General features: G+C 37.9%; 1 protein-coding gene across 5 annotated transcripts; it reads left to right on the forward strand.

Annotated features, from left to right (window-relative positions):
- The first annotated feature begins 969 nt into the window (after window positions 1–969).
- NEIL3 (nei like DNA glycosylase 3) lies at window positions 970–19,654 on the forward strand. Of its 5 annotated transcripts, none has more exons than XM_065695036.1 (10): window positions 970–1,386; window positions 2,491–2,606; window positions 4,490–4,624; window positions 5,638–5,851; window positions 6,750–6,824; window positions 9,377–9,543; window positions 12,431–12,600; window positions 15,516–15,918; window positions 17,877–18,009; window positions 18,831–19,650. In XM_065695036.1, exons 1-10 carry the CDS (start codon window positions 1,264–1,266, stop codon window positions 19,005–19,007), a joined length of 1,713 nt encoding a protein of 570 aa, XP_065551108.1. In that variant the 5' UTR covers window positions 970–1,263; the 3' UTR covers window positions 19,008–19,650. The 5 variants fall into 5 exon arrangements, with proteins under 5 accessions (XP_065551108.1, XP_065551123.1, XP_065551137.1 ...); XM_065695051.1 differs by having other exon boundaries at window positions 18,380–18,923; XM_065695065.1 differs by having other exon boundaries at window positions 17,882–18,009; window positions 18,380–18,923.
- The last annotated feature ends 2,460 nt before the right edge of the window (window positions 19,655–22,114 follow it).

The following is a 22,114-nucleotide window of genomic DNA, read 5'->3' on the forward strand; positions in this document are numbered from 1 at the left end:
AAAAATATCCAGTTGTAAAATCCCTTATCATGAAAAACATTACATTTGATAGTCAAGTAACAGAAATTGTTATTGTCTGTACTTTTAAGGTGCCGACATATGAATACAGAAACCCAAGTTATGCATTAATTTCTGTGTTGGAAGAACAGTAAGGCAGGACTCAAGGGCAGAAGAAAAATCAGTCTGTGTTTTCACATACCATATTGGAACACCGGTGATTTCTGCTCTCTGATGAGTGCACTTAATTCTCTGGCTAACAAATGCCTTGTTGTTTTGATCTAGAAAGATCACAGCAAAAACATCACTGCGAAAAAGAAAAAAGGCATTTGTAACAAAGGGTAGCACACCTGCATTCACAGTTTTATTTCAGCAAGCATAATTACTTTAACCTCAAATAGTCACTTCCTTACAGGAAAAAATGAAATTTATTCTTTTAGGAATAAATGCATTTAGATTGAACCCAGGTAACAGACTGGATATGCAGTGTTTATGTAACAAATAGTATTAGTTGAGACATTCTGAGTATGCCTCATGAGGTGGACATCAGGAAATTGCATCTAGATGCTCTACCCTCAAATGCGAGTTCCTTCAATTTTGTTAAGAGCTTGTGGAGTTTATGATGTCTATACTTACTTCAAATGAAGCAAGGAAGGGAGCATTTACCTTGTGTAAACGTGGACTGAGTACAAAAACCTAGTACATACTGACTTTATAAGGCTGAAACTTCCAGTTGTGCATTACGAAAGTCTTGAAGATGTACTTGAAGAGCAGTTTAGACAATACCAGAAAGCCTGTGATAGCTCTTCAGGTACCAGAGGGCGGTAACAATTCACACTTAAAATGAAGACACCATGCCTTCCCTGAAGCGTCTCACAGAACAATGCTCTTTAATTAGCGTTCCCGCCCACACAAACGGCCGTTCAAGCTTAAAACACCAGCTGGGCGGCACTGGAAGAGGACCGTGCGGGGGGTTTGGCCGGCCTCGCCTCACTGACCTCTTCCGGCCCGGTGACAACAGCCGTAGCCCTACCCCGCTGCCCGCACCTAGCCCCGCAGCCTCGGCCCGCCCGCCCGCGGAGCCCTTCGGGGCGGGGTTTCCTTCTGTCACTCTGGGCCTGAACTCCTCAGGGGCCGTAAGCGCCCCTGGCTTCCCGCCTGTACCGGCCCAGCCGCTCGCCCGGGCGGAGGCGGGCGCGGCGAGGCAGCACCGCCCCAAACCGAGCGGCGGATTTGAAGGGAAGAGGCTGGCGGTGCCCTGCGGTCATGGTGGAGGGCCCGGGCTGCGCGCTCTATGGCGAGAAGTTGCGAGCCCGGGTGCGGCGGGGCCAGGCTGTGTGCAGCTCGCAGGGCAGCGCTCTGGCAGCCGCGGCCGGAGCCGGCGGGGCGGTGAGGGACCGAGCAGGGGGTGAGGGAGAGGCGCCTACCCTCGGGGGCAGCGCCGAGTCGAGCCGGGCCGGGGTCGCAGAGGTTGGGCCCCGGGGTGTGCGCCGTTTGTGAGGGAGCACTCGAGTTTGGGAGCAGGCAGTGGGTGGGGGTGAGGACGCGGGGCCGGAGCAGGGTGGCTGGTGCGGCCGGCATGGCTGCCGCTCCTGCTCCGCGGGTACCCTCCGCTGGGGGGTCGTCCGTGGGTACCGTTTTTATTCGTATTTTAAATTATTAAGTAGTATTGTCATCATCATAACAAACAAGGTCAGTTGCGTAAGACTAAGCTGTAAAAACAAAATCTCCTAATACAATAGTCAAGTCTTGGGACAAGGGCCCAATAGAGTGGCTATTCCTAGAGCTACTCTGAAGTTGACCTAAGACTGCCTGACATAAGACAGTCCTGCTTTGAGCCCCCAGTGCTTGGACAAGATAATCAATAGTGGTCCCTTCTTATGATCTCATTGGAGTTTCATGTGCTAAGCAAGAAAAGATTGTTTCCATCTCACAATTATCTTTTTCTTGTCCTCTTGTAGCGTCCCACCTCCTGTTCAACATCATTTGAGATTAGACTTTAAAGTAGTAGGAAGAGAGAAGTATCTGTCAGCTCAGCAGTAGCTTTTCTGTAATATGTATTGCGCCATGTGAAACACTGAAAGCATATTGGCATGTGTAGAAACTCCAGCAGGAGGCATTTGGAGAAGGATGTAGGCCTGCAAATGGCAGAACTGATACTGACAACTAGTGTTTGAACTGTACCTGTTTAATTTACATCAACCTTAAAGTTTTCTTGTAAATTCATTACTTGAAGGAAAAGGCAAAAAAATCCCTGATAAAAAGATGTATTGTTGCAATTCAGAAGAGAAGGAGCTGAGTTGGGGTAGTATGAGCCATAGTGACTCTTTGTTTCCTGGGTTAACAGTCTCACAGGTTTTGGTAGAGCTGCTTGAGGAGAAAAGGTCTAATGTTGTTCAAGGTGGAAAAATCAGCTATTTGGTGAATGTGTACTAATGCTAGAATCAAAGCAGTATAAATTCTGTTTTAATCTGTGTGTGTATTCTTTTTTAGACTGCTGCAAGCAAGGAGGGAACCTCTGGTCATGATTTCCTTGTTGGACATGTTTACAGGGGTGTGGAGACATTGGGAAAGGAACTTTTTATGTATTTTGATCAGAAAGCTTTGAGGTAAGAGGAGAGAAAAAGATTTCCTGTGCGTTCAGACTGTATGTATTCATGGGTCATCTTGTTCTTGCTAAAGTCACTTTCAGAGATTTGAAAATTAGTATTATCAGGAAACTTACCTGCAATCTTCTCTCTGTAATGCTGGAAATAATGGGTATAGCCACTTATATTTTCGGATAATCTACTACTTTATTCTTAGCCTAAAATTCCACATAACAGTGTCTGAAAAGGACAGTTAATCCCTGAAATGCTTTGTTTCAAGTAGGAAATTGCATTTTCTAAGGACAAAACTCAGAGAAGTGCATGAAGTAACAGTTACTTAATGTCTTCTGCTACAAACTCTACTTGCAAGTCTTTTTAACTTTCCTTAAGAAATTTAGGCTTAAATTCTATACTCAACATTAATCAGAGCAACTGGATCATTAATAAACTAATGTGGACCCCCCCACTCCCCCCCAAACCAAAACCGACTTAGTATTCAGTATGTATACAAAAAGCTTGCTTGCTTTCTTTCAACAATATTAACATCTCTTTGGTTTGGAACTGTAGTTTGAAATTTGGCAGATGAATGTTTTTTGTAACATAAGTGTACCTTAACTTTTCTGTGAAGCTGTCTCCTAGATAAATGGTAAAAACTGCCAAATCATTGTTTGCTTATGCATTGCAGAGCTTATTATGAGTTTGTTGGCATGTTTAGGATTTTGTTCTATGCTTTAAGCCCTTGGACATCTTGTGCTAGCCACCAGGGTTGTATTTGGAATCATCTAGATTACTTTTTCTATTTCAATATGCTTCTGTAATGCAAAGTCAACTAAAAATAAATCTAACCAAATCCACAGTATGGGGGATTATGAAAAAAAAAATCCCCTCTCTTTCTTTATGGTAATTAATACAGAATACATAGGTAAGACTCTTATATTTAATAGCTAAGACTTCCATTTAAGGCTTTTCTTTTACCCTTCTACTTGCAACATAATTCTAATCTTTCTAAATCTGTTACACCTCTTTGTAGCTACAAAATAATCCTTATTTTCTGATATACTATATATACAAGTAGGACAATATCTCTATTTTACATTTTTTTTTGTGGCTTGAATGTACCAGGTGAATTTGTAATAAATAAAATGCATGAGACCATGGTCAAACTTGTCCTTTTCTCACATATGTTAGCTCCTAGTAGGATATGTCATAAAATGTAAGCCCTTTTAAAGCATTAGTGACCAGCAGAAGGAATGCTTGAAAGAGTCTATTCCACTCCTTTGCCCTCTGGGCATTTTTCGGTTTCTTTTTTATATTAATTTTTAATTGACCTGCAGGTTTTGCCTTGGTTGTAGGCAAAGAAAAGCAGAAAACAACATATGGCAGATGTTAATTACTTTGTTTATGGTGTTATTGGAAGTAGCTTTGATATGATAAAAGTGTTGGCAATACAGGGACTGAAATCTTTCCTTTCATACCAGGTAACTTCTGCCTGATTTAACAGAAAATTTTCTGGTAAAGTAGCCTCATTTCCTTCAGCCTCCCTGGAGACTTAAGAACCTGTGTTGGAAGACCGGCATGTCAAGTGGAAAAAATTCTAAGTGTGATACACCAGAAAAGCATGTTACTTAATGATAAGTTTTGGCTTCTGTTTAGTGAATTTTGAAGACCACTGGAAAAATGCTATGTTTTGGAGTAGTTTTGACTTGGGGAGATTTTTCTCTGGGAATCAAACATTATGTAAGCAAGTAGTTTGTTGCTGTGTTACTCTTAATGGCTAGAATTAATGTACATATATACTGACTTGGTTAGGTAAGAACAGTTTAGAACTCCAAACATACACTAGTGTGATGCTTGGAAACATTGTGAAGATAAAATACCTGTAAGAACTCTCTTTTCTCTCCAAGGATTCACTTCGGTATGAATGGTTCCATGTGCATTAATCCCAAAGGAAGCAAAGGCACAAATGCAGCACTACCAGTTTTGGAGATACAGCTTACAGAGGATACTGTTTGTTTTTTCGAGGTGACAGTAGAGTATAGGTAAAGCAGAAACTAACCAAATTAAACACAGCTTGGTTTATTTGTACGACATTCTTTTAAGAACATAGTGAAAAATCACACACAAATTTAGTGCTCAGATACCATCATAGACGCAAAGAAACAAAGCTTTCTAAATATTGGTATGGTAATTTAATTTTGCTACTTTTGCATCAGAATTTACATAAAGTATTTCTATGTAATAGCATCAAGACTGCACATAAGTCCATTCTTGGATCTCAGTGCTGAACCCCATTGCTCCTTTAATTTCTATGCAAGTCTCAATTCCTTAAGAAGAATAAGGACCTTTGATGATTACTGGTTTCAGATTTTATGCTCCCAAGGGTGTGTGTTTATGTTTGCTTTATTTTTGGAAGCACATCGATATAATTGTTCTAATTTACATTAAGTGCACATTTTTGACCATCAGTGTTATACTTTTCACTGCTAATAAAAATAACAGCAAGCTTGATTTTAAAACATTTGAGGCTCTTTGGGGAAAAGGAGCATGTAAATTCAAGTGTCATATATATGCATATTTAATATTACAAAAGAAAAGCTTATGTAAGTCGGAGACTTCTTGTACTGTACTATTGTCAAGTGACTATGTAACCTGGTAGAGTTAAGGTTTAAGAAACTATTACCTTTTATTGTCTTGTAGTAACTATTGGACCATGTAACCATACAATTAGTTATGTTCGATGGTCCAAATGCATAGTCTTTCCATGTTGGTAGCAGTTTTAAAACAAGGATCTGGCAGTTATTTTTCAAATTAATATGAACAAAATGAGAGTGTTTTCTTTATGTTGGATGTTCCTTGCATGCATCACTTACCTGTTTCTGAGAGGGGCGGTTAATGTAATTTCTGTGCCTCTTCTTGTCACTGGTATTTGCAAGATTTCTGTTATCTGCATATAATGTTCTATTATATTTTCGTGTGTTGTTTGTAAAATCATACTGCGATGTTAGCATATAATTAAAATAAAAATAAATCTTAATGTATTATTCTCTTCCAGAAATGCAGCTGAGAGTGAGCGGAAAGTGAGAAGCATGGAAAGCTTAGATGTCTGTTCTCCAAAATTTAGTTTCCTAAGAGCAGAAAGTGAGATTAAGCGGCACAAAACCCTCATGTTGTGTGATGTGTTACTGGATCAAGCAGTATTACCTGGAGTGGGAAATATAATAAAAAATGAAGCACTGTTTGACAGTGGCCTTCATCCAGCTGTTAAGGTGGGTGAAATGTCACAAGATTGCTTTCAATGACACCAGAGTATTAAGAATGTACGTATTTATTTATATAAAATTTTGTCATCTTCTTACCTTGGTTTTATGATCTGTCATTTCTCAAGTTATTCTAAGACATTAAATTAACGTTTTATCTTTATAACTGGAGACATTTGCAATGGCATTCCTTGTTGCTGCTACTCATGCTTCACAGAGTGGGCATATTTTGTGAGGCTAACCATTCTCTATTACATCTTGAAATCTCTCCTTAGCAGGGAATTAATTTAACCTTAAAATCCTGACTTTGTCTGGCATCCTGTTTTGCTATCATTAAATTGTCAGCCTATAAATAAAGTGAAAAGTGCTTTGGTTGTCTTTGTTCAGCTGCTAGCCAAAATAGTTTATGTTGTAGAGTTGATAGCTTTTGCTGCTGTTTCTTCCACTTCCTGTCTTGCTAGCTGGCATAATTTACTTTTCTACCATTGTTTAACATTCTTGATTAAGATCCTCAAACATGGATCTCCAAAGTTTGGTTGAAAAGAAGCCCAATTTTTACAAAACAGATTGACATTACATAGTACATAAAGAAAAGCTGCTGAAGATAGTAACTGGAAAGCTTTATATACATAATATTTTGAAAGCTTTTCACAGGATCAGTCAGGATTTTAATTGTATCTGTAATGGGAACAAAAGAAAGAAAAATGTGAGTTTGTATAGTATAGAATGTCAAAACATACATTTTTACTGAGATGATATATATCAATGTGAAGTCAAAGAATTACCACAACAGGAGGCAATGCAGTTCCACATAAGCTGAAGGTGTTCGAGGTACCCCCGCATTATAGGTCTTTCTGCTGTTGTCCCTTTGCATTCTAATACTCAAAAAATAACTTTTGTCTCACAGGTTTGCCAACTGACAGATGAGCATATACATCATTTGGTGAAAATGACACGTGATTTTACCCTGCTTTTTTATAAGGTATTGGCACATGTTTCTGAGAAACCTCCAAAACTTGACTCCAGCATGTTAGCTGTATGTGATCATCTAGTGAAAACAGTTATAAGATGCAACAGGACAAGTCTTTCCGTAAAGAGCACACAAGCCAACATTCCTATTTATTAATGTGAGTTGTCAAATGATGGAAAGGTAAGGGAGTCTAGGCTGTAAGAATGTGCATAGCTTGGCCCAGTTGCAGCAGAAGAGTTTGACAGATGCAGCCTAAGGGCCAGTTCAGTTTCACTGTGTATGTGCTGTAATGCAGCTCTGAACATGTCAGACTTGGTGTAGGTTAAGCACACACTTACTTTTAAGAGAACATAAAGGTCACTCTTCAAACCGGGAACTAGAGTTTGCCACTTGCAATAGCAAGTATATTTATTTAAGTGAACAGATTGTAACTTTCAACACTTTTTTTTTTTTTTCTTCTTCCTAACTGAAGCAATGGGTTTGGTTGCTAAAGTAAAATAAATTCCAGCTTCTCCCTACTGCCACAACTTCAGTAAGATTTAATTTCTTCCACCCGGGTTGCTCTTTACTTTCCAAAACAGGAGAGAGAATTTGGCAGAATTCTTGTATATTTTTCTTCTTTCAGCTGCGTGCAGAGAAATGAAAAGGAGCAATGAAATTCGTGTCTGATTATCTTGGTATATATAAAAGGCAAGGAACTAGTGCTGCTAAAAATTCTTTTTTTGATAGGCTAGAAGGGAGCGCACCTGAATTCCCTAATACCATCTTTCACTCATAAAGGCTAAACACGTAATTTGTTTAATAGTCTGCTTAAATGTCTGCTTTCCTCCAACCCACTGAAGAGTAGTTTAGTCTGTTGGATAGGCAAATCTTTTCATTCTCTAGGCTTCACTGAAGTCTGACAGTGAAGAGATAGCATTCTGCAACAACTATAATACTAGGAAATTTAAATGTGTCAACAGTCTTTTAGACTGACAATAAACAAACACATTAAACTTCCTGTAGCTCAGATTAGCCATTTTCAAAACTTTAATAATCTATATTTAGCAAGTATTCACCAGTCAAGTGCTTTTAAAGGGTAGTCATCACCCCCCCACCAAGTCTCTTTAAGGTAAAACCAGTGAAAATAGGTTAATACAAGGGGTAGTGCTTGATCATTTTTTATAGACTATTACAGAATGTTTGTATAATCCTACTATATTGTTTGTAGTTACGCCTTACAGATGCAGAGGTGAGGAATCTTGTTTATGTAAAAAGCTGTTGCTTTGGTTTGGTTTTTAAATAACTGGATGGGAGAAAACTACTACTAAGAAACTAACTATAAACCTTGAGGAGAAAGCAAACTACTTGTGAATATTAATGTAAATATATGTTAGTAATTCCTTCTGGTTGAATTACTAGATTGTACCGGTAAAAGCTTTCTTATTCAGTGAGGCTTACTCAAGAGCACAGCAGAAGCAAATATGCTGTGCTCAGAGACCCCTGTATCTGGAGAGAACTCAAGGGTCATTGTGCATCATGGAGCTAGAGCCATTGAGCCCTGCCAGAGCTGAGCTGCTATTGCTGGGCCAGCTGTAGTATCATTTGAACTTCAGCTGTAGTGCAGAAACTCGTGTGGCTCTGCAGAGTTGGCTGCAACTCAAGTGGGCTTTTCTTGTTTGTTTTTTATTGCTGTTTTTCTGGCAGTTTTAGCTGAGGTTTGTTTATGCTGATGCTATGTGAGTTTTGTCATGAAATGTACCTGCTTGTCAGCCCTCTGGAGGCTCTCTAGGTCACTGTGCCCTTTGGGCTTGTACTGTACTGAATTCAGTATGATTTTCTTCCAGGATCTGGGGAGCTTTCTGTAGTGCCAAGTGGCTTCTCATGAGCCAACATGTCTGGTATGGCCAGGGCTAAGACTGAAGCTGAGCAACTTTACTGGGTGCTACCCAGCTTCTCCAGAAATACTGCAGAAATGCAGTATTCCTGCATTGTGCGGTTCTTTAGGTTTTGGGAAGGCTGCTCAACCCAGATTGTCGCATCAGGTCTGACTGGCTCTGTGGTGTGGTTTTGGCTCTTTTTCAGACAAGTGAAGGTGGTGTTAGTTTTGTGGCTTATGTTTGGTTTAATTTTGTTTTCTATGCTTCATTGGCTAGAGCTCATCAGCTCCTTAAGAACACTCCTGCAGGTGCCAGGTCAAAGATGGCTTCTGCTAATTCAAGCTAGCTGGTCCAGCTGAACACAGGGAGTCCCTAGCATGTATTTATTTTGTATTCTTTGGGTTTTTTTGTATTCTTTGGGGTTTTTTGTATTCTATCTTTTAATCCGTTATGTGGAGAATTCCAGTCAGTCTTACACCTGATTTAAAGTAAACTCTTCATAAAAAGAATATGATAGGCATTGTGAATGTGCCTTACATATCTTTATGTAGTCATTAAGCTGTCAGTTTACTTGTTTCTGGGTAGGTTTTGTTGTTTGTTTTTGTGTGGTTTTTTTTTTATTTTAGCTTCAGTTGAACTGTAAAAGGACTGACATCAAATTTATATTTGATCTCTAACTTGGGCTTTAAACATGTTCTGTTTTAGTGCCTCAAAACAGGGTCTTCACTCTACAAACACTACAAAGTATACAAGCGCCCAGCCTGTGCTCAGTGCAATGGTAAGATCACTGTGTGTCGTTTAGGAGAGAATAACAGGATGACTTACTTCTGCTCTGGATGTCAAAAGGCAGATCCTCAGCTTGTCAATCTAAGGTATGATGATAACTTTGTAATACTTTTAAGCATCAAATGCTTAAGCACCTCCAAGTGCATTTATCACTTCTCAAATAGAATAGATCCTTCTGCATTTTATTTCTGATTTCCTTGACTTTACGAAAGAAAAATGTTTTAGCCGTTGGCATTTAGAAATAGTTAAAAGCTTTGATTCTTTAATACTTTTCCTTTCAAAGGGCACATCTGTTATTAAATGGTTGTTATTTGAATGTAGGAATAAAAAAACAATTCAGAGTACTCAGAATTACTCGCTGCTCCTGAAAAAACTGCCTCTTTTCTTGGTGTTATCAATATAACAGGCTTGGATGTGTATGCACAACCGAGTTGAATGGCATAAGGTGGGTTATTTTTTGTCTCTATTTCTTTTCATAGGATAGCCTCTTCAGTCCTCGAATATCTAGATAGCTGTGCATCTGTGGAATTTTGTTCTGGATGAGGATAACTAAAACTTTAGTAAATTCAGAGTGCAGCAAATATTGTAGGGCTTAGGACTTTTGGGGGTTTTTGTTTTCCTCTTTATTGTATTTGGAAAGCTTTTACTACACGTGTGCCACAGGGACACTTTCAGTTCCGCATAAGTTGTGCTAGCAGCAGATGTCCTTCATTTATTTTAGGAGCACGCAAAATGCATTTGATATCACAAAGGGTCAGAAGGTAAAAGTTCCAAAAGCATCTTATTCGGACTCTTATACCCGAGTTATTCTTGAAAATTTTCATCTGAGGTTTCAGAATCTTGCCTTTATACACCGAGCTTTGTCAATCTAATAAAAGCCATTGCTTTGCTTTGCAAGCTCTGTGTGTGTATGTGTCTGTGTGTATATATATTAGATAAGATTTACAGAACACACAAATCCCTCTCCCACCTCCAACCTACTTTGAAGATTCAGGTGGTGAAGGGATTTCGGTTAAAGCTTAAAAATCACCTTTGAGTAGAGATCAATTGTAGAAAATGCCAGCATGGGAGGTAAATATCTCACATGCTGATAACCCCAATGAGCAATGTTTTGCAGAAGGGGTGGGAAGACAGCAGTGTTCTGTTGAGTCAGATAATTAGAAAATGATGCAAGTTAAAAAGGATCTCTTTCTCTGTTCTAGAACAAGTAGTAGTTTGGGTTTTTGTTGTTTGTGGTGGTGGTTTTTCTTTTTGTTTTTTTTAACAAATAATTAAACAGTGGTATACGTCATTGAAAAACTTAACAATGGTAGCTATAAAGTGAAAAGGTTGTTTCTTGTGCTGTTCTCATCCTAATGGTAAGCTCTTTGTGTTCTACTGCTCTGTCTTCTGTTATGCAGTAACTGTTACCAAATAAAAGTATGTGTAGCTCCAGTGGTTTATCTGCCATTTCAAGCTTTTCACGTTTGAAGGCTGAAAGGAACCTGTGTGATCAAACTGACTTGCTACAGATCATAAAGTGTAGAATTTAACCCAGTGGTTCTTGGATCAAATCAAGTAGCTCATGATTTTTCTCAACTGAAAAAAAAATTAAGCAAATGCTCATTATAAGATTATACCTCATCAAATCCAAATGTACCTGGAGTCTTAAAAACACCACACCCCCCATATTTCATGTTCCAAAATGGGGAGAAGGGTGGCAGAATGACACTGTGGTCATACTGGGATGACGACCAGCTGAACATACTCAGTCTAGTAATACATTTTTGGTAGCTGAATAGAACATCTGATCTAATAATGTAAAAATACCCATTTTTCACACTTTGAGTTCAGCTGTTTTGTTATCTAGCCACAGTAGTTTGGTGAATGATACTGTAATGTCTGCTTACCTCTTGACAGCTTAGCAGCTCTAGTATGTCAGCAGTTCTCGTTACCCTCTTTAGTTTTCCTATTATGCAAGATAATGTGGTAAGTAGTGGATATCCCTCCCATTATCTTAGAAATGTAGGCTGTTAAGGGTCTAAGTTGTATCACAACAGTTCCAAAGTACGGCATTTGCATTATTAAGTGCTTAAATTCTTGAAATTAGAAAAAAGCCCCCTAAAAGTGCGTACCTCCATAAAAAGTTATCAACCATAGTATTTAAAAGCTTACATATATCTTCCTTAACAGGTAAGTTCAAGTTACATTTACTGTGCTAACAATATTTGGATACTATAACAAAATGCAGCGACTGTAAAATAGTAACTATGTATCAATGTATCGCCATAGGCAGTATTATAATTAACAGGGAAATAAGTAAATCTATAGGAGTGTCTGGAGTACAGATTTGGCTTACCAGTCACAGCTAGGACATTCCCAAACTCTTTCTGATCAGGACTAAAAAATCCACAAAACCACCACCAACAACAAAAAACTTTATTTATTAAAGTATTTATATATTTTATTCTGAGGAGACCCCTACATATTAAAAGGTTTTCTAGCAAATGGTGATATACAAGACTTTCTAGACTTTCTAACTTTTAAGGTTTTAAGTTCTGTTGGCTGTTACAATAACAAAGTGGTCTAATGGGCACCATTTAAATGAGGGCAAAACAATTTGTTTGCTAGGTTGTGTGATTTTCTGTAGTTTAGCTTCTGAACAGTTCTTTGTCCAGTAATGCATTTGTTCATAAGCATTCTATACAAGGGCTGGGAGAAATGTACTGAAACAGTTCTTCCAACCCTAACCATTCTGTGATTTTTAGGATTTAAGTATTTGTATTTACTAAGGCAGCATTGGGAAAGATTTGCCCTTGAGGTAAAGAAAAACAAATTAAACTCTAACCGTGACATGCTGTCCAAGCTATGATAGGCAGGCATAACACTGTGTATTACTTGTTCTCCAGCCCTGTGCCTCCCTGCACATAGGGGTATAAGACAATTTGTAGAAGAAATGTCACAAAAGACTAACATCGTTCTTTTGTTTTACAGCAATTTGCCAACTAGAAATAGCCTAATTGGTTGGGCATATGGCAGAGGGTCATGTTCTAATGAAGATGTAGCTTGGAAGTCTGAAGAGGAATGGACGTGCATGCTCTGTACCTTAATAAACAAGCCTTCTGCTGAAATTTGTGATGCCTGTTTGACTTCAAGGCCTGAAGGTATTGAAATGTTGTCTGGAATTTATACTGGAAAAGGGGGAAGGATTTGGTTTTGATGTAGTTTTTAGAACTGTAGAAGTGTCTTATTGTGAATCTATTTAAGTAATTAGCTAACTTAAATTTGGATTTTGGGGAAATATTACACAGACAATCATGGAAAACCTCTTTACTTAAAGCCTAAAAGAGGCTTGTCTTACCGCTTTGCTTTCAGGTGGGATCCTGTCGAAAAGCCTCTGCAGTGACCCTTTTTTTTCAGGGGCAAGGAGTGAGACAAAACTCTACTTAAATTCATTAGAAGATTGCAACATATTGCAGAGAAATCCCCAGAGGCAGAAAAGCAATTATCATTCTGTCATGTGAACAAAAGCAGCATATTTTAGTACCCTTTCCAAAAGGATGTCAGGTTTCTCAGGAGCTAAGTTTTTGCCTCCAAGTTCAGAGTAAGGATGATCTGGGACTTCCTACCTAAATTTGCTGTTTCTCTCTTGCTGGAGCTTTTATTGCTGCTAACTAGGTCTGGTAGGCAGAAGCAGCTATGAATGAGACCCAGAAATGGGTGGAAAGATGGAATGAATGGCATGCTGACTTCTCTCCAGATTTCTGTATTGAAATTTTGGATATTAAGAAGGGATGAGTGAGGTTATGGACAGACTTTCCACTGATACCTGATTTCTCTATGAAAAGGAGCTTCGTATTCTTTTGCACTTTCTGTAGAAAAAAGTGAGTGAATCCTGTGGAGGGATTTAGAGGAAGTTACCTGCATCAAGGCTGTTGCTCCAAAACGTATTTAATTGCTACATGCATTCCAAGAAACAAGGCCTAGAGGTGTGCATGTGTGTGGCTTTCAGGGATAAAGCTAATTCTATAACAATTCCATACTGAAGCTTTTCTACCTCAAAAACTAATACTTATTTCACATTTAGTGGATTATTCAGTAAGTGGCTGTAATTTCATACTACAAGTTCTTAATTTTTCTATCTCCGGTGGTACAAAACTGAGAAAAGATATTTGTAAACAATATACAGGCATTTTGTATCTGAGAAGAATGAGTGGGTTTATGTGGGCTTCAGGACCTATTGTTAAAAGTTTACTCCATTAAACTATGACTGAAAGTATAGATGCTGAAATCAGAGTTGAAGGTCATCCTGATCTTTAGTTGAGCCATAGTTTGCAAAGTGCCTCCAAATTCCTAGCTGCTGAAGAAGTGACTTTATGGTACTAATTTTGGTTCTTACAAGTTCTAATGTTTTGGGTTTTTTTTAAATTATTACTTCATTCTAGTTATTGATTTTATGAATGTAGTGTGTGAAACTCTTCTCTTACACTAGCTGAAGTCCATTTCTTTAGGCCAGGAATCAACAAAAGTATGTCTCCATGCCTTACATGACAGTTCTTGCCAGCAGAGGCTAATCTTGCATAATTCTCCTGCAAATCAGTGCCAGAAACCTGAAAGTTTTAGTCTGTCCACAGACTCAGATTTACCAACTAACATTTATCCTGGAATTAATAGTGTCAGCTGGACCTTAAAATACATAATGGCATGTGTACAAATGCTTTATTTTAAGCTTTGTAACAAAATCCTGTTCCTTCTCTGGTACGTTTAAGTTTCACTTGTGTAGCTATGTGTCAATGCTGCAGAGAGGCCTGGAATTTGAACATGTGTTAGCCTTGGTGGAGTACTGTTATGAAATTTCTTTTTTTTTTTTTTTTTTTTTTAAGCTAACTTATTTTTGAGTCATAGGAGAGGTATTTGAGATTGTTTTTAACAGTTTTGTTTACCTCTCTCTTCTCAAACTTCAGGATTCCTTGCCTTCTTACTTTGTTGATTTATATATTTTTTTTGTCTTGTATGTTGTTTCTAAATTAACTACTGTCAGCAGAAAAGGTTGAATTTTTGAGGACAGAATACTTGGTACCTAAAGTTAGCTACTGGCTTTAGAGCCAAAATAATTCCATTTCGAAGAAGCGCTTAAACTGTAAAGATTCCTATTTGTTTCTGACTGAGAATGCCTTTAGAGAAAGCATGCCTTTGTGTATGCCTTACCTACCCATTTTTCTTCTGCTTTATTCCCTCTTCCTTGTATGTACAGAAGATGTAGGAGTGAGACACTTGCTGGAGATGGTGGAAAAGAAAGGACTCTGTTCTTGAACACTATGATTTCACAGCTATTTTACAAAGATTGCACATAGGGACCCTGTGAAAGTTTATCTTTTCACCCTTTTCTCAGGAAAGAGAACCTACAGACTCCTTATTTATTGAACTGGGATTAATAAACTCTGACCACTCTTTTGGAATGATTATTGCCCACTAGACAGGCCTCTCTTTCTGTGAAGAAACATAGTGTTGTTCACGTCAGAAAACAAATGCAAAGTAAATGTCTGAACTGCTTGCTTCTAAAGCCTCTTACAGTAAGGGATCAGTAAGGTTGGATGTGTGCAATGTTTGGAAAGGATGTGAGCTCTGAAAGCACAAATTAATCCTTTTTGTTCCTTTTTGTGTCAACAGTAAAACAATAATGTATTGCTGCTGGGAGATACCGTACTCTGCCATCTTCCAGTGCTAGGGTTATAAAAGGTTATTTTGGAAAATTTAAGTATTTTAATACCTGTAATTAGGTCAAATTCAACTTTGTATGGTTAATTCTCCAACAGCTTTACTATTCACATCTGGTCTTACTTTAACAACAGTAATGTTGTCTTGAAACACATGCTGTATGTGACTCCAAAAGTGTATGAGCTTTTGTTATTGTAAGAAATTTGGTAGTATATCCAATCTGTCACAGGTTTTGACATCTTTCTAGATGGCATGGTAAATTTACTCTTTCATTCTCTGTATGATGACTTATGACTGCAGATCAGAAATAGGATGTATCAATGTACAGATGAATTATAACCAATAACTTCTTTTCCCTTAGTTCCAAAGACAGAGAATGTTGAAGATTCTGCAGCCTTTAACATAAACTTAGTGAAGTACCCTTGTAATAACTTCAGAAAACCCAGCACAGAAATAAAGATCAATAGGAAAGCTGCATTTGGAACTACAACTCTTGTCTTAACAGATCTTGGTAACAAAGATGATTTGAGAAATGATACCCAGATATCCGATGGACACTCTCAGTGTGTTGCTCCAAAAAGTACTTGTAGACACATACAAAACAATGTCTACCAGTCATGGGGAAGCACAGCCAAGCATTACCCAACACCTGTAACTGCTATGGCTTTGTCCTCTTGTCAGCAACCTCTCTCTTTCACACATGTACAGAAGAAACAGAAAACTGATCATATACCCTCAGTTCACCAATGTAATAAAGCAGTAAGGTATGTATTCTAAAATGTAAACAAGTCTTTTTATAATTCCAAAGATCAACTTTATCCCTGAAGATTATTGGAATACTGTGCTTTTGGGTTCAGACACTGTTGTCTTTGGATTTCTGCCAGAGACAGAATATTCTTGGGAAATTAAAATTACAGTCAGATTTCAAAAGCACTGAATGACTTAGGCTGTCATTAGAAAAGTCCTGATTTTTGTCATCTGGCCAGTGCTGCTCTTAACTAAACAGCTGTTCATAGTTCAGCTATTCCTGTGGGATAAGGTAGTATAGCTCTAATAGGTCAAGTTCTACCTAAAGAGTTGTCTGATCTTAGCACTATAGTTGCTGTCTGCTTAGAGAGATCATTGAAATCATCATGAAAGATGACAAAAGGAAGGTAGCTGAATGAATATATTCCAATTAAAGTCATATGTCAACTAGCAGTTCTCAGAATTCTTCCCATGGTATGAAACTATTCAGGTACCTTAATGAACCTCCCGTCACTATTTTCTCTTACCTTTCCTTCCCATTCTGTATGTAACTACTTCAATGCTCTACCCATCCTGAATTTGTATTTACACAGCCCTATTCAGACACATCCATTGCCTTGTTAAGAGAAGTGTGAGAACCTATTAGGGTTGTCAGAAAGTTGGGCAGACAAACACAACAGCAATGGGACTGCAAGATAGATGCCACTTAGTGGTACATTATGCAGGGTGAGTGTGAAATATTAACAATACGCTACAAACTTCTTGGTGATGGGTCTGTTCCGAAATACAGAAATTATTCCTTGCATTGTTGAAGCACCAGTTTTGAAACTGGATCCCAGTGGCTAGCCAGGTTAGGCTGTGTGAATATACTTTCTCCTTGCTGTCGCAGAGGACAACTATGGAGAACTGAGGAGGTGGGCAAGATAACTGAGAATGCAGAGGAGTGCAAAAAAGAAACGAGACTGAATCAATCGTGGTAACAGGTAGTTAAAGCAACTCATCAACTTAAACATTAAAAAAAAAAACAAACAAACAAAAAACTAAGCAAACAAACAAAACAAAAATTAAGAAAACCCCCACCAAAACCAAACACTTGTAACAAAACCCAACACAGAGTCTTGGGTTTTCTTTCTTTTGTTTCAATGAGGTGTTGAAGGAAACTACTGATGTCTGCAAGACTGCAGTCTGCCAGACATAAAAGAGCATGAAATTCCTAAGCTGATAACTTAACCAGAATAAATTATTTATCCCCCTCACCCTCCAGGCCTTTCTGCTATATACACACATTGGAAAGGTACATTTCAGACTATTAATCTTTTTCATGTAACTTTTTTTCATGTTACTGTTTTTAAATAAAGCCTTATTTATTGCATTCAGATAATCTCTGACTATCTATCTCAATCATGAGGAAGAAAGAAAGAAACTTTATCCCATTCAAAGAACACCCTTTCACCCTGCCTCAGGTGGATTTCTTGTCTGAATATGATTTGGAGCATTACTGTAATATTTTAATAAGAAGAGTGGGAGTCCTCTGGGAAGCATACAAGTACCTGGAGTAGCTACTTTGTATTGGTCTTTTTCCCCTCTGACAGCAGGATACTCTTTTAGAATATGTCAGAATTTGGATTGGGCAGTATAATAGCTGTAGTAATGTTTATTTTGTTTTGTATATTACTTTAAAATTATTCAAAACAAGGGCTAATGCTGGGGAAAACTGGTGTAATACCTGCAAGAAAAGCACACAGTCTTGTCTTCACTGCTAGCAATCATTCAGCTTTAAAGGTGCAATAGAGTGCATTAGAGAAGTAAGTTTTCTTGCTGTCATTGTGTGTGAAAGAACACTGAGTGAACTATTGTAATGGTAAGAGAGGTTTCTTTGGCTGGTAATACCTTTAACATTATGCAGGTGTCATTTTGTAACCTATCATTACAGCATACCTCAAGCTAATCTGACAGGTGATATTTATATGTTAAGTGCAGGCCATCCTCGCTGCAGCAAACACAGCCGGCTCTGCAGCCTCAGAGTTGTGAGAAAGGATGGAGAAAACAAGGGCAGGCAGTTTTATACCTGTCCTCTACCAAGGGAAACCCAGTGTGACTACTTTCAGGTATGTATAAGACTGCAGGGCCTGTTTTCTAATAAGCACATGTTCTGCAGCCTTCTTGCCCCAGTGATCTGTATTTGTGGACAGATATGATCCATTTAAAGTTTGAGGTAATTTTAAATACTTTTGCACACTGAATTGAAGCTAAAAGCATAATAGCAGATACAAATTTATACTTCTAGTTACTTCTCTTCCTGCTAAGAAGGCCCCTGCTTGTCCAAATGTTCTTTATCTGCTTCCAAGTGATGTAAAATTGATGCATAGCAGAAGTGTTGGTTTGAAGGGACTTGTACAAGTTGCTCAGATCCTCCTCTTGCTTGAAGAAGGACTATGGCAAACTCTAGATATGGAAATCAGACACATTTCTGTCTAGCCAAAATCTTGAATCTCCAAGAATGAAGATTCTGTAATCTGCCTGGGCATCTGCTCCCACTGCTGCACTAATTACCAAACCTGACCTTCCTAGCTGCAACTGGTGGCCATTGCTCCTTGCTGTGAATGTATGTGACTGAGAAGAATTTCACTTAGTCACCTCCCACCAGATGAACTCCAGATAGTAATGACTATGGTGCCTTTACTTGAAGAAAACTGTGTGTTAGCATCATTTAAAGTTAAACCAGTTAGTGTGTGCAGTTGCAGTTAAGAGAAAAACCTAAAGTCAGTGATTACAAAAGAGATAAAACTACTTAAACTACTTTAACTACTAGAAGGAGTTTCCTCTAGGGCCTCCCCCCACAGATCTGTTTCTATTGCCAATTTTAAAATAAGGAATTCATAGCCACCATATATACCATAACCGTGCCTAAACCAGTTTCTTTTGGCAGTGGGCTGACTTGGATTTTCCATTTTGTAACCATGGCAAGCAATCTGTTATGAAGACTGTCTTGAAGATTGGTCCCAATAATGGAAAGAACTTCTTTGTATGCCCTCTTGGGAAGGAAAAACAGTGTGGCTTTTTTCAGTGGGCAGAAAATGGGCCAGGTTTGCAACTTATTCCTTGATGTCAATGTTAATAGTTAGCTGCTCCTCAGGATGTCTTAAGTGCATACAACTTGCCTAGTAATTTTTACATTTGCTGCTTCATTAGTAAAAGAGCTCCAACAGCACAAAGAACTGCAGGTCTGGAAAGAGTCATATTATGTAGTCCTGTAAAAGTTAAACTCTGCTTGTGTGCTGCATACTATTTTGCAATAATCACCTAGCTTGCAGTATATTGTGACATACTGTTGTATTTCTAATTAAAAATTGAACTGTTCTCTTTTTTCATGTACGTGTCATTGAAGTTTGTCAGCACTGTGTACTTTCAAGCACATGTGATTTATAGAATCAATAACTTTAAATTAGTATTTTAGAGTGGCAGATTTTTCCGTAAGTGTAAACATAATAAAATAATAAAAGTTAATATAAAGAAAACACACTTGTTTAAATACTTCATGGTTTATTTACTCAGAGATTAAAATGAAACAGCAATGGACTGTACACTTCAAATGTTAGTATAGTTGAATGCGTGACCTTGCTTAGGTTTGGAAAACAAAGACAAAAACTGCCCTAAAATTAATAACATGACTCTGCAGCTTTCCTAATTACATATTTTAAATCCAGGTCTTAACAAGTTATTCTAGTTGCTACTGAACTTCTTCCCTTAATCCACCTGTAATGCACAATAAAACCATGCCTCTTTGTAAGTATTTCAGAATTAATTATGCCATTTCTGAGAGGTAACTGCCTTTTATTATTTATTTTGACGGGAAGGACTGCTTAATTTTCCTGGAAGTTCAGTCCAATTTAAATCTTCCGTGCCATGGTGCAAGTGAAACCGATTTCTTGTTCTAACCAACACAAATTTAGAGGCTTTTTTCTTCCTCTTTTCAGTAGACTTTGATACCTCTGAAATCTTTTAAAACTTTCCTTACGTGAAGGAAATCTTTTCTAATCAGATTGTAGAAACCATAATCCTTATGTTGCTCAATGGCTTCTTTCCAAAGACTATATGTATCTTTCATGAAGCCTATTATTTATAGTGGGGTACAGAACTCCACCTGAGAACAAAACAAGCTACTTCACATGGTGAAGACTGCCTTTCCATTGCCATCTTTTTGTATGATGATGCTTGTTACAATGTGGTGTCACTGCAAGCTTGTGCTTATACATCTAAATCTTTAAAACTCCTGTCTAACCAGTTCCTCACTTGTATTTGTACAATTGATTACTGTGATAGTGTTTGATTATTTTTAAATCATACGTGCTTTTGGATGTTTCGCACAGGGATAAATCTTTAACAGTTCAGCTAAACATGAAAAATAAAACAGAATTATCAACCATTTTTCATCACTTGCCTGACACAGATGTTAAGATCTCACTGAAGCTGGAAGTTAAGTAACTTTTTCAAAGTTTGACACTTCAAAAATTAACAGTTGGGCTGTTGTCTTTTTTATCTTAACAGCCAGACAAGATGTGAATATCCACTTACGTACAGCACATACAAGTTTTAAAGGATTAACTGCTTTTGTGAGATATGGTATGGTTTTTAAAAAGAAGTGCAGAAGCAGGATAAAATTTAACTGGGACAGTGGAGCAGTGATGTATAAAGTGCATTTACCCTCTGAGGATGCAAAATCTGCATACTTCATTGAAATGAACAATATGTCCTGCTTAAACCAAGGAAAAGTGTTTAAAATAAAATAATCGGTAAATTTAGTAAGTCATTTTTCCCAAAGTTGGTATACATTAAAAGCATTAGAAATAACTTAAATTAAAAACAAAACTATTACAATAGCAGAAGTTTCACCTCAAATAGAAGTTGTATTTTAAAAAATGACTTTCTGTATTGCCTCATTTCTGCTACTTTAAGCCTAGCTACAAATGTTAGCATGCGATAACTTGTATTTACTATCTCAGTTGTAATGTCATAGGCTAGCATAGGCTCTATCCAGTTGAAGAAACCAGAGCTGGCTGCAGATACTTACTATTTACCAGTGAGGTTGCAAATTAGAGATTTTTATAGTCTCTGATTGTGCTTGAAGTTGCAATAATACAGGTTAAGAATTCTAAACATCTAAGTATCTGAAGATACTTCAGAATGGTTACATCACTGAATGGTATCACTATTTTGGACAAAGGATTGTTTCAGGAAATAGATACTTAGCTTATAAATTCAGGCAAGAGACGTCATCTAACAGATAAAACGTAAAATGTTTGAGAGGAAATCCTAAATGTGTAGAAATAAATGTAAGAAGTTAAAGCAGAATAAGGCAGGAGCCACAGGGCAAGGCATGGCTGTTAGAAAAGTGCAACATGAAAGTTTTGATTGTGCAGAAATGTTTATTTCTTAAAACTTTACACGTAGAAATTAGATTACTGCCTAGCACTCAAAACCTCTGGGACTAGTACCTCTTCCCTAAACCTTGTGAAAGTAGGGTATGCTAGTATCAATGGGAACTGCTCTCTTACATTGCTGAGGCTATTATGCTACACATTAAATATCATTATAAATTATTAAATTCTAATCTCATGTCTTCTCCATAAATACCATCCATTTAGGTTATGAACTTCAAAAGTGTTAGAATGTGTTTCCTTGGGTGTCTGTTTTGAAGAGGTGGCATATTTATATCAGCCTAAATTTGCTTAGAATATAACCTGATGGAATAATATACAACCAAGGGTGCAAAACTGCAGACAATTTGTGAAAGAATGTCTTGTGTTTGCTCATGATAAAAGTCCTCATTTTCAGCTTCTGTCCTAATAATTATAAATGCATTTAGTTTTTCACATTGCTTCATCTGTTACAGTACAAGTGATGGAACACACATTTCAGATTCATATTTGGCTTACACATTTTAATGGCTCGTGTTGCATGCAACCAACTGGGAAAGCTAAAAGAATAACAAAGCCTAAGTTTATGGAATCACAGAATGGTTAGTGCTGGAAGAGACCTTAAAGATGTCTAAGTTCCAAGCCTTCTGCGATGGGCAGGAACACCTTCAGCTGCATCAGGTTGCTCAAAGTGCCATCCAGCCTGGCCTTGCCTTGAACATTTCCAGGGATGGGGCAGCCACAACTTCTCTGGGCATCCTGTGCCAGCATCTCACCACCCGCACAGGGAAATATT

The sequence above is a fragment of the Lathamus discolor genome, chromosome 1 (assembly GCF_037157495.1).
Source record: "Lathamus discolor isolate bLatDis1 chromosome 1, bLatDis1.hap1, whole genome shotgun sequence".
NCBI lineage: Eukaryota > Metazoa > Chordata > Aves > Psittaciformes > Psittacidae > Lathamus > Lathamus discolor.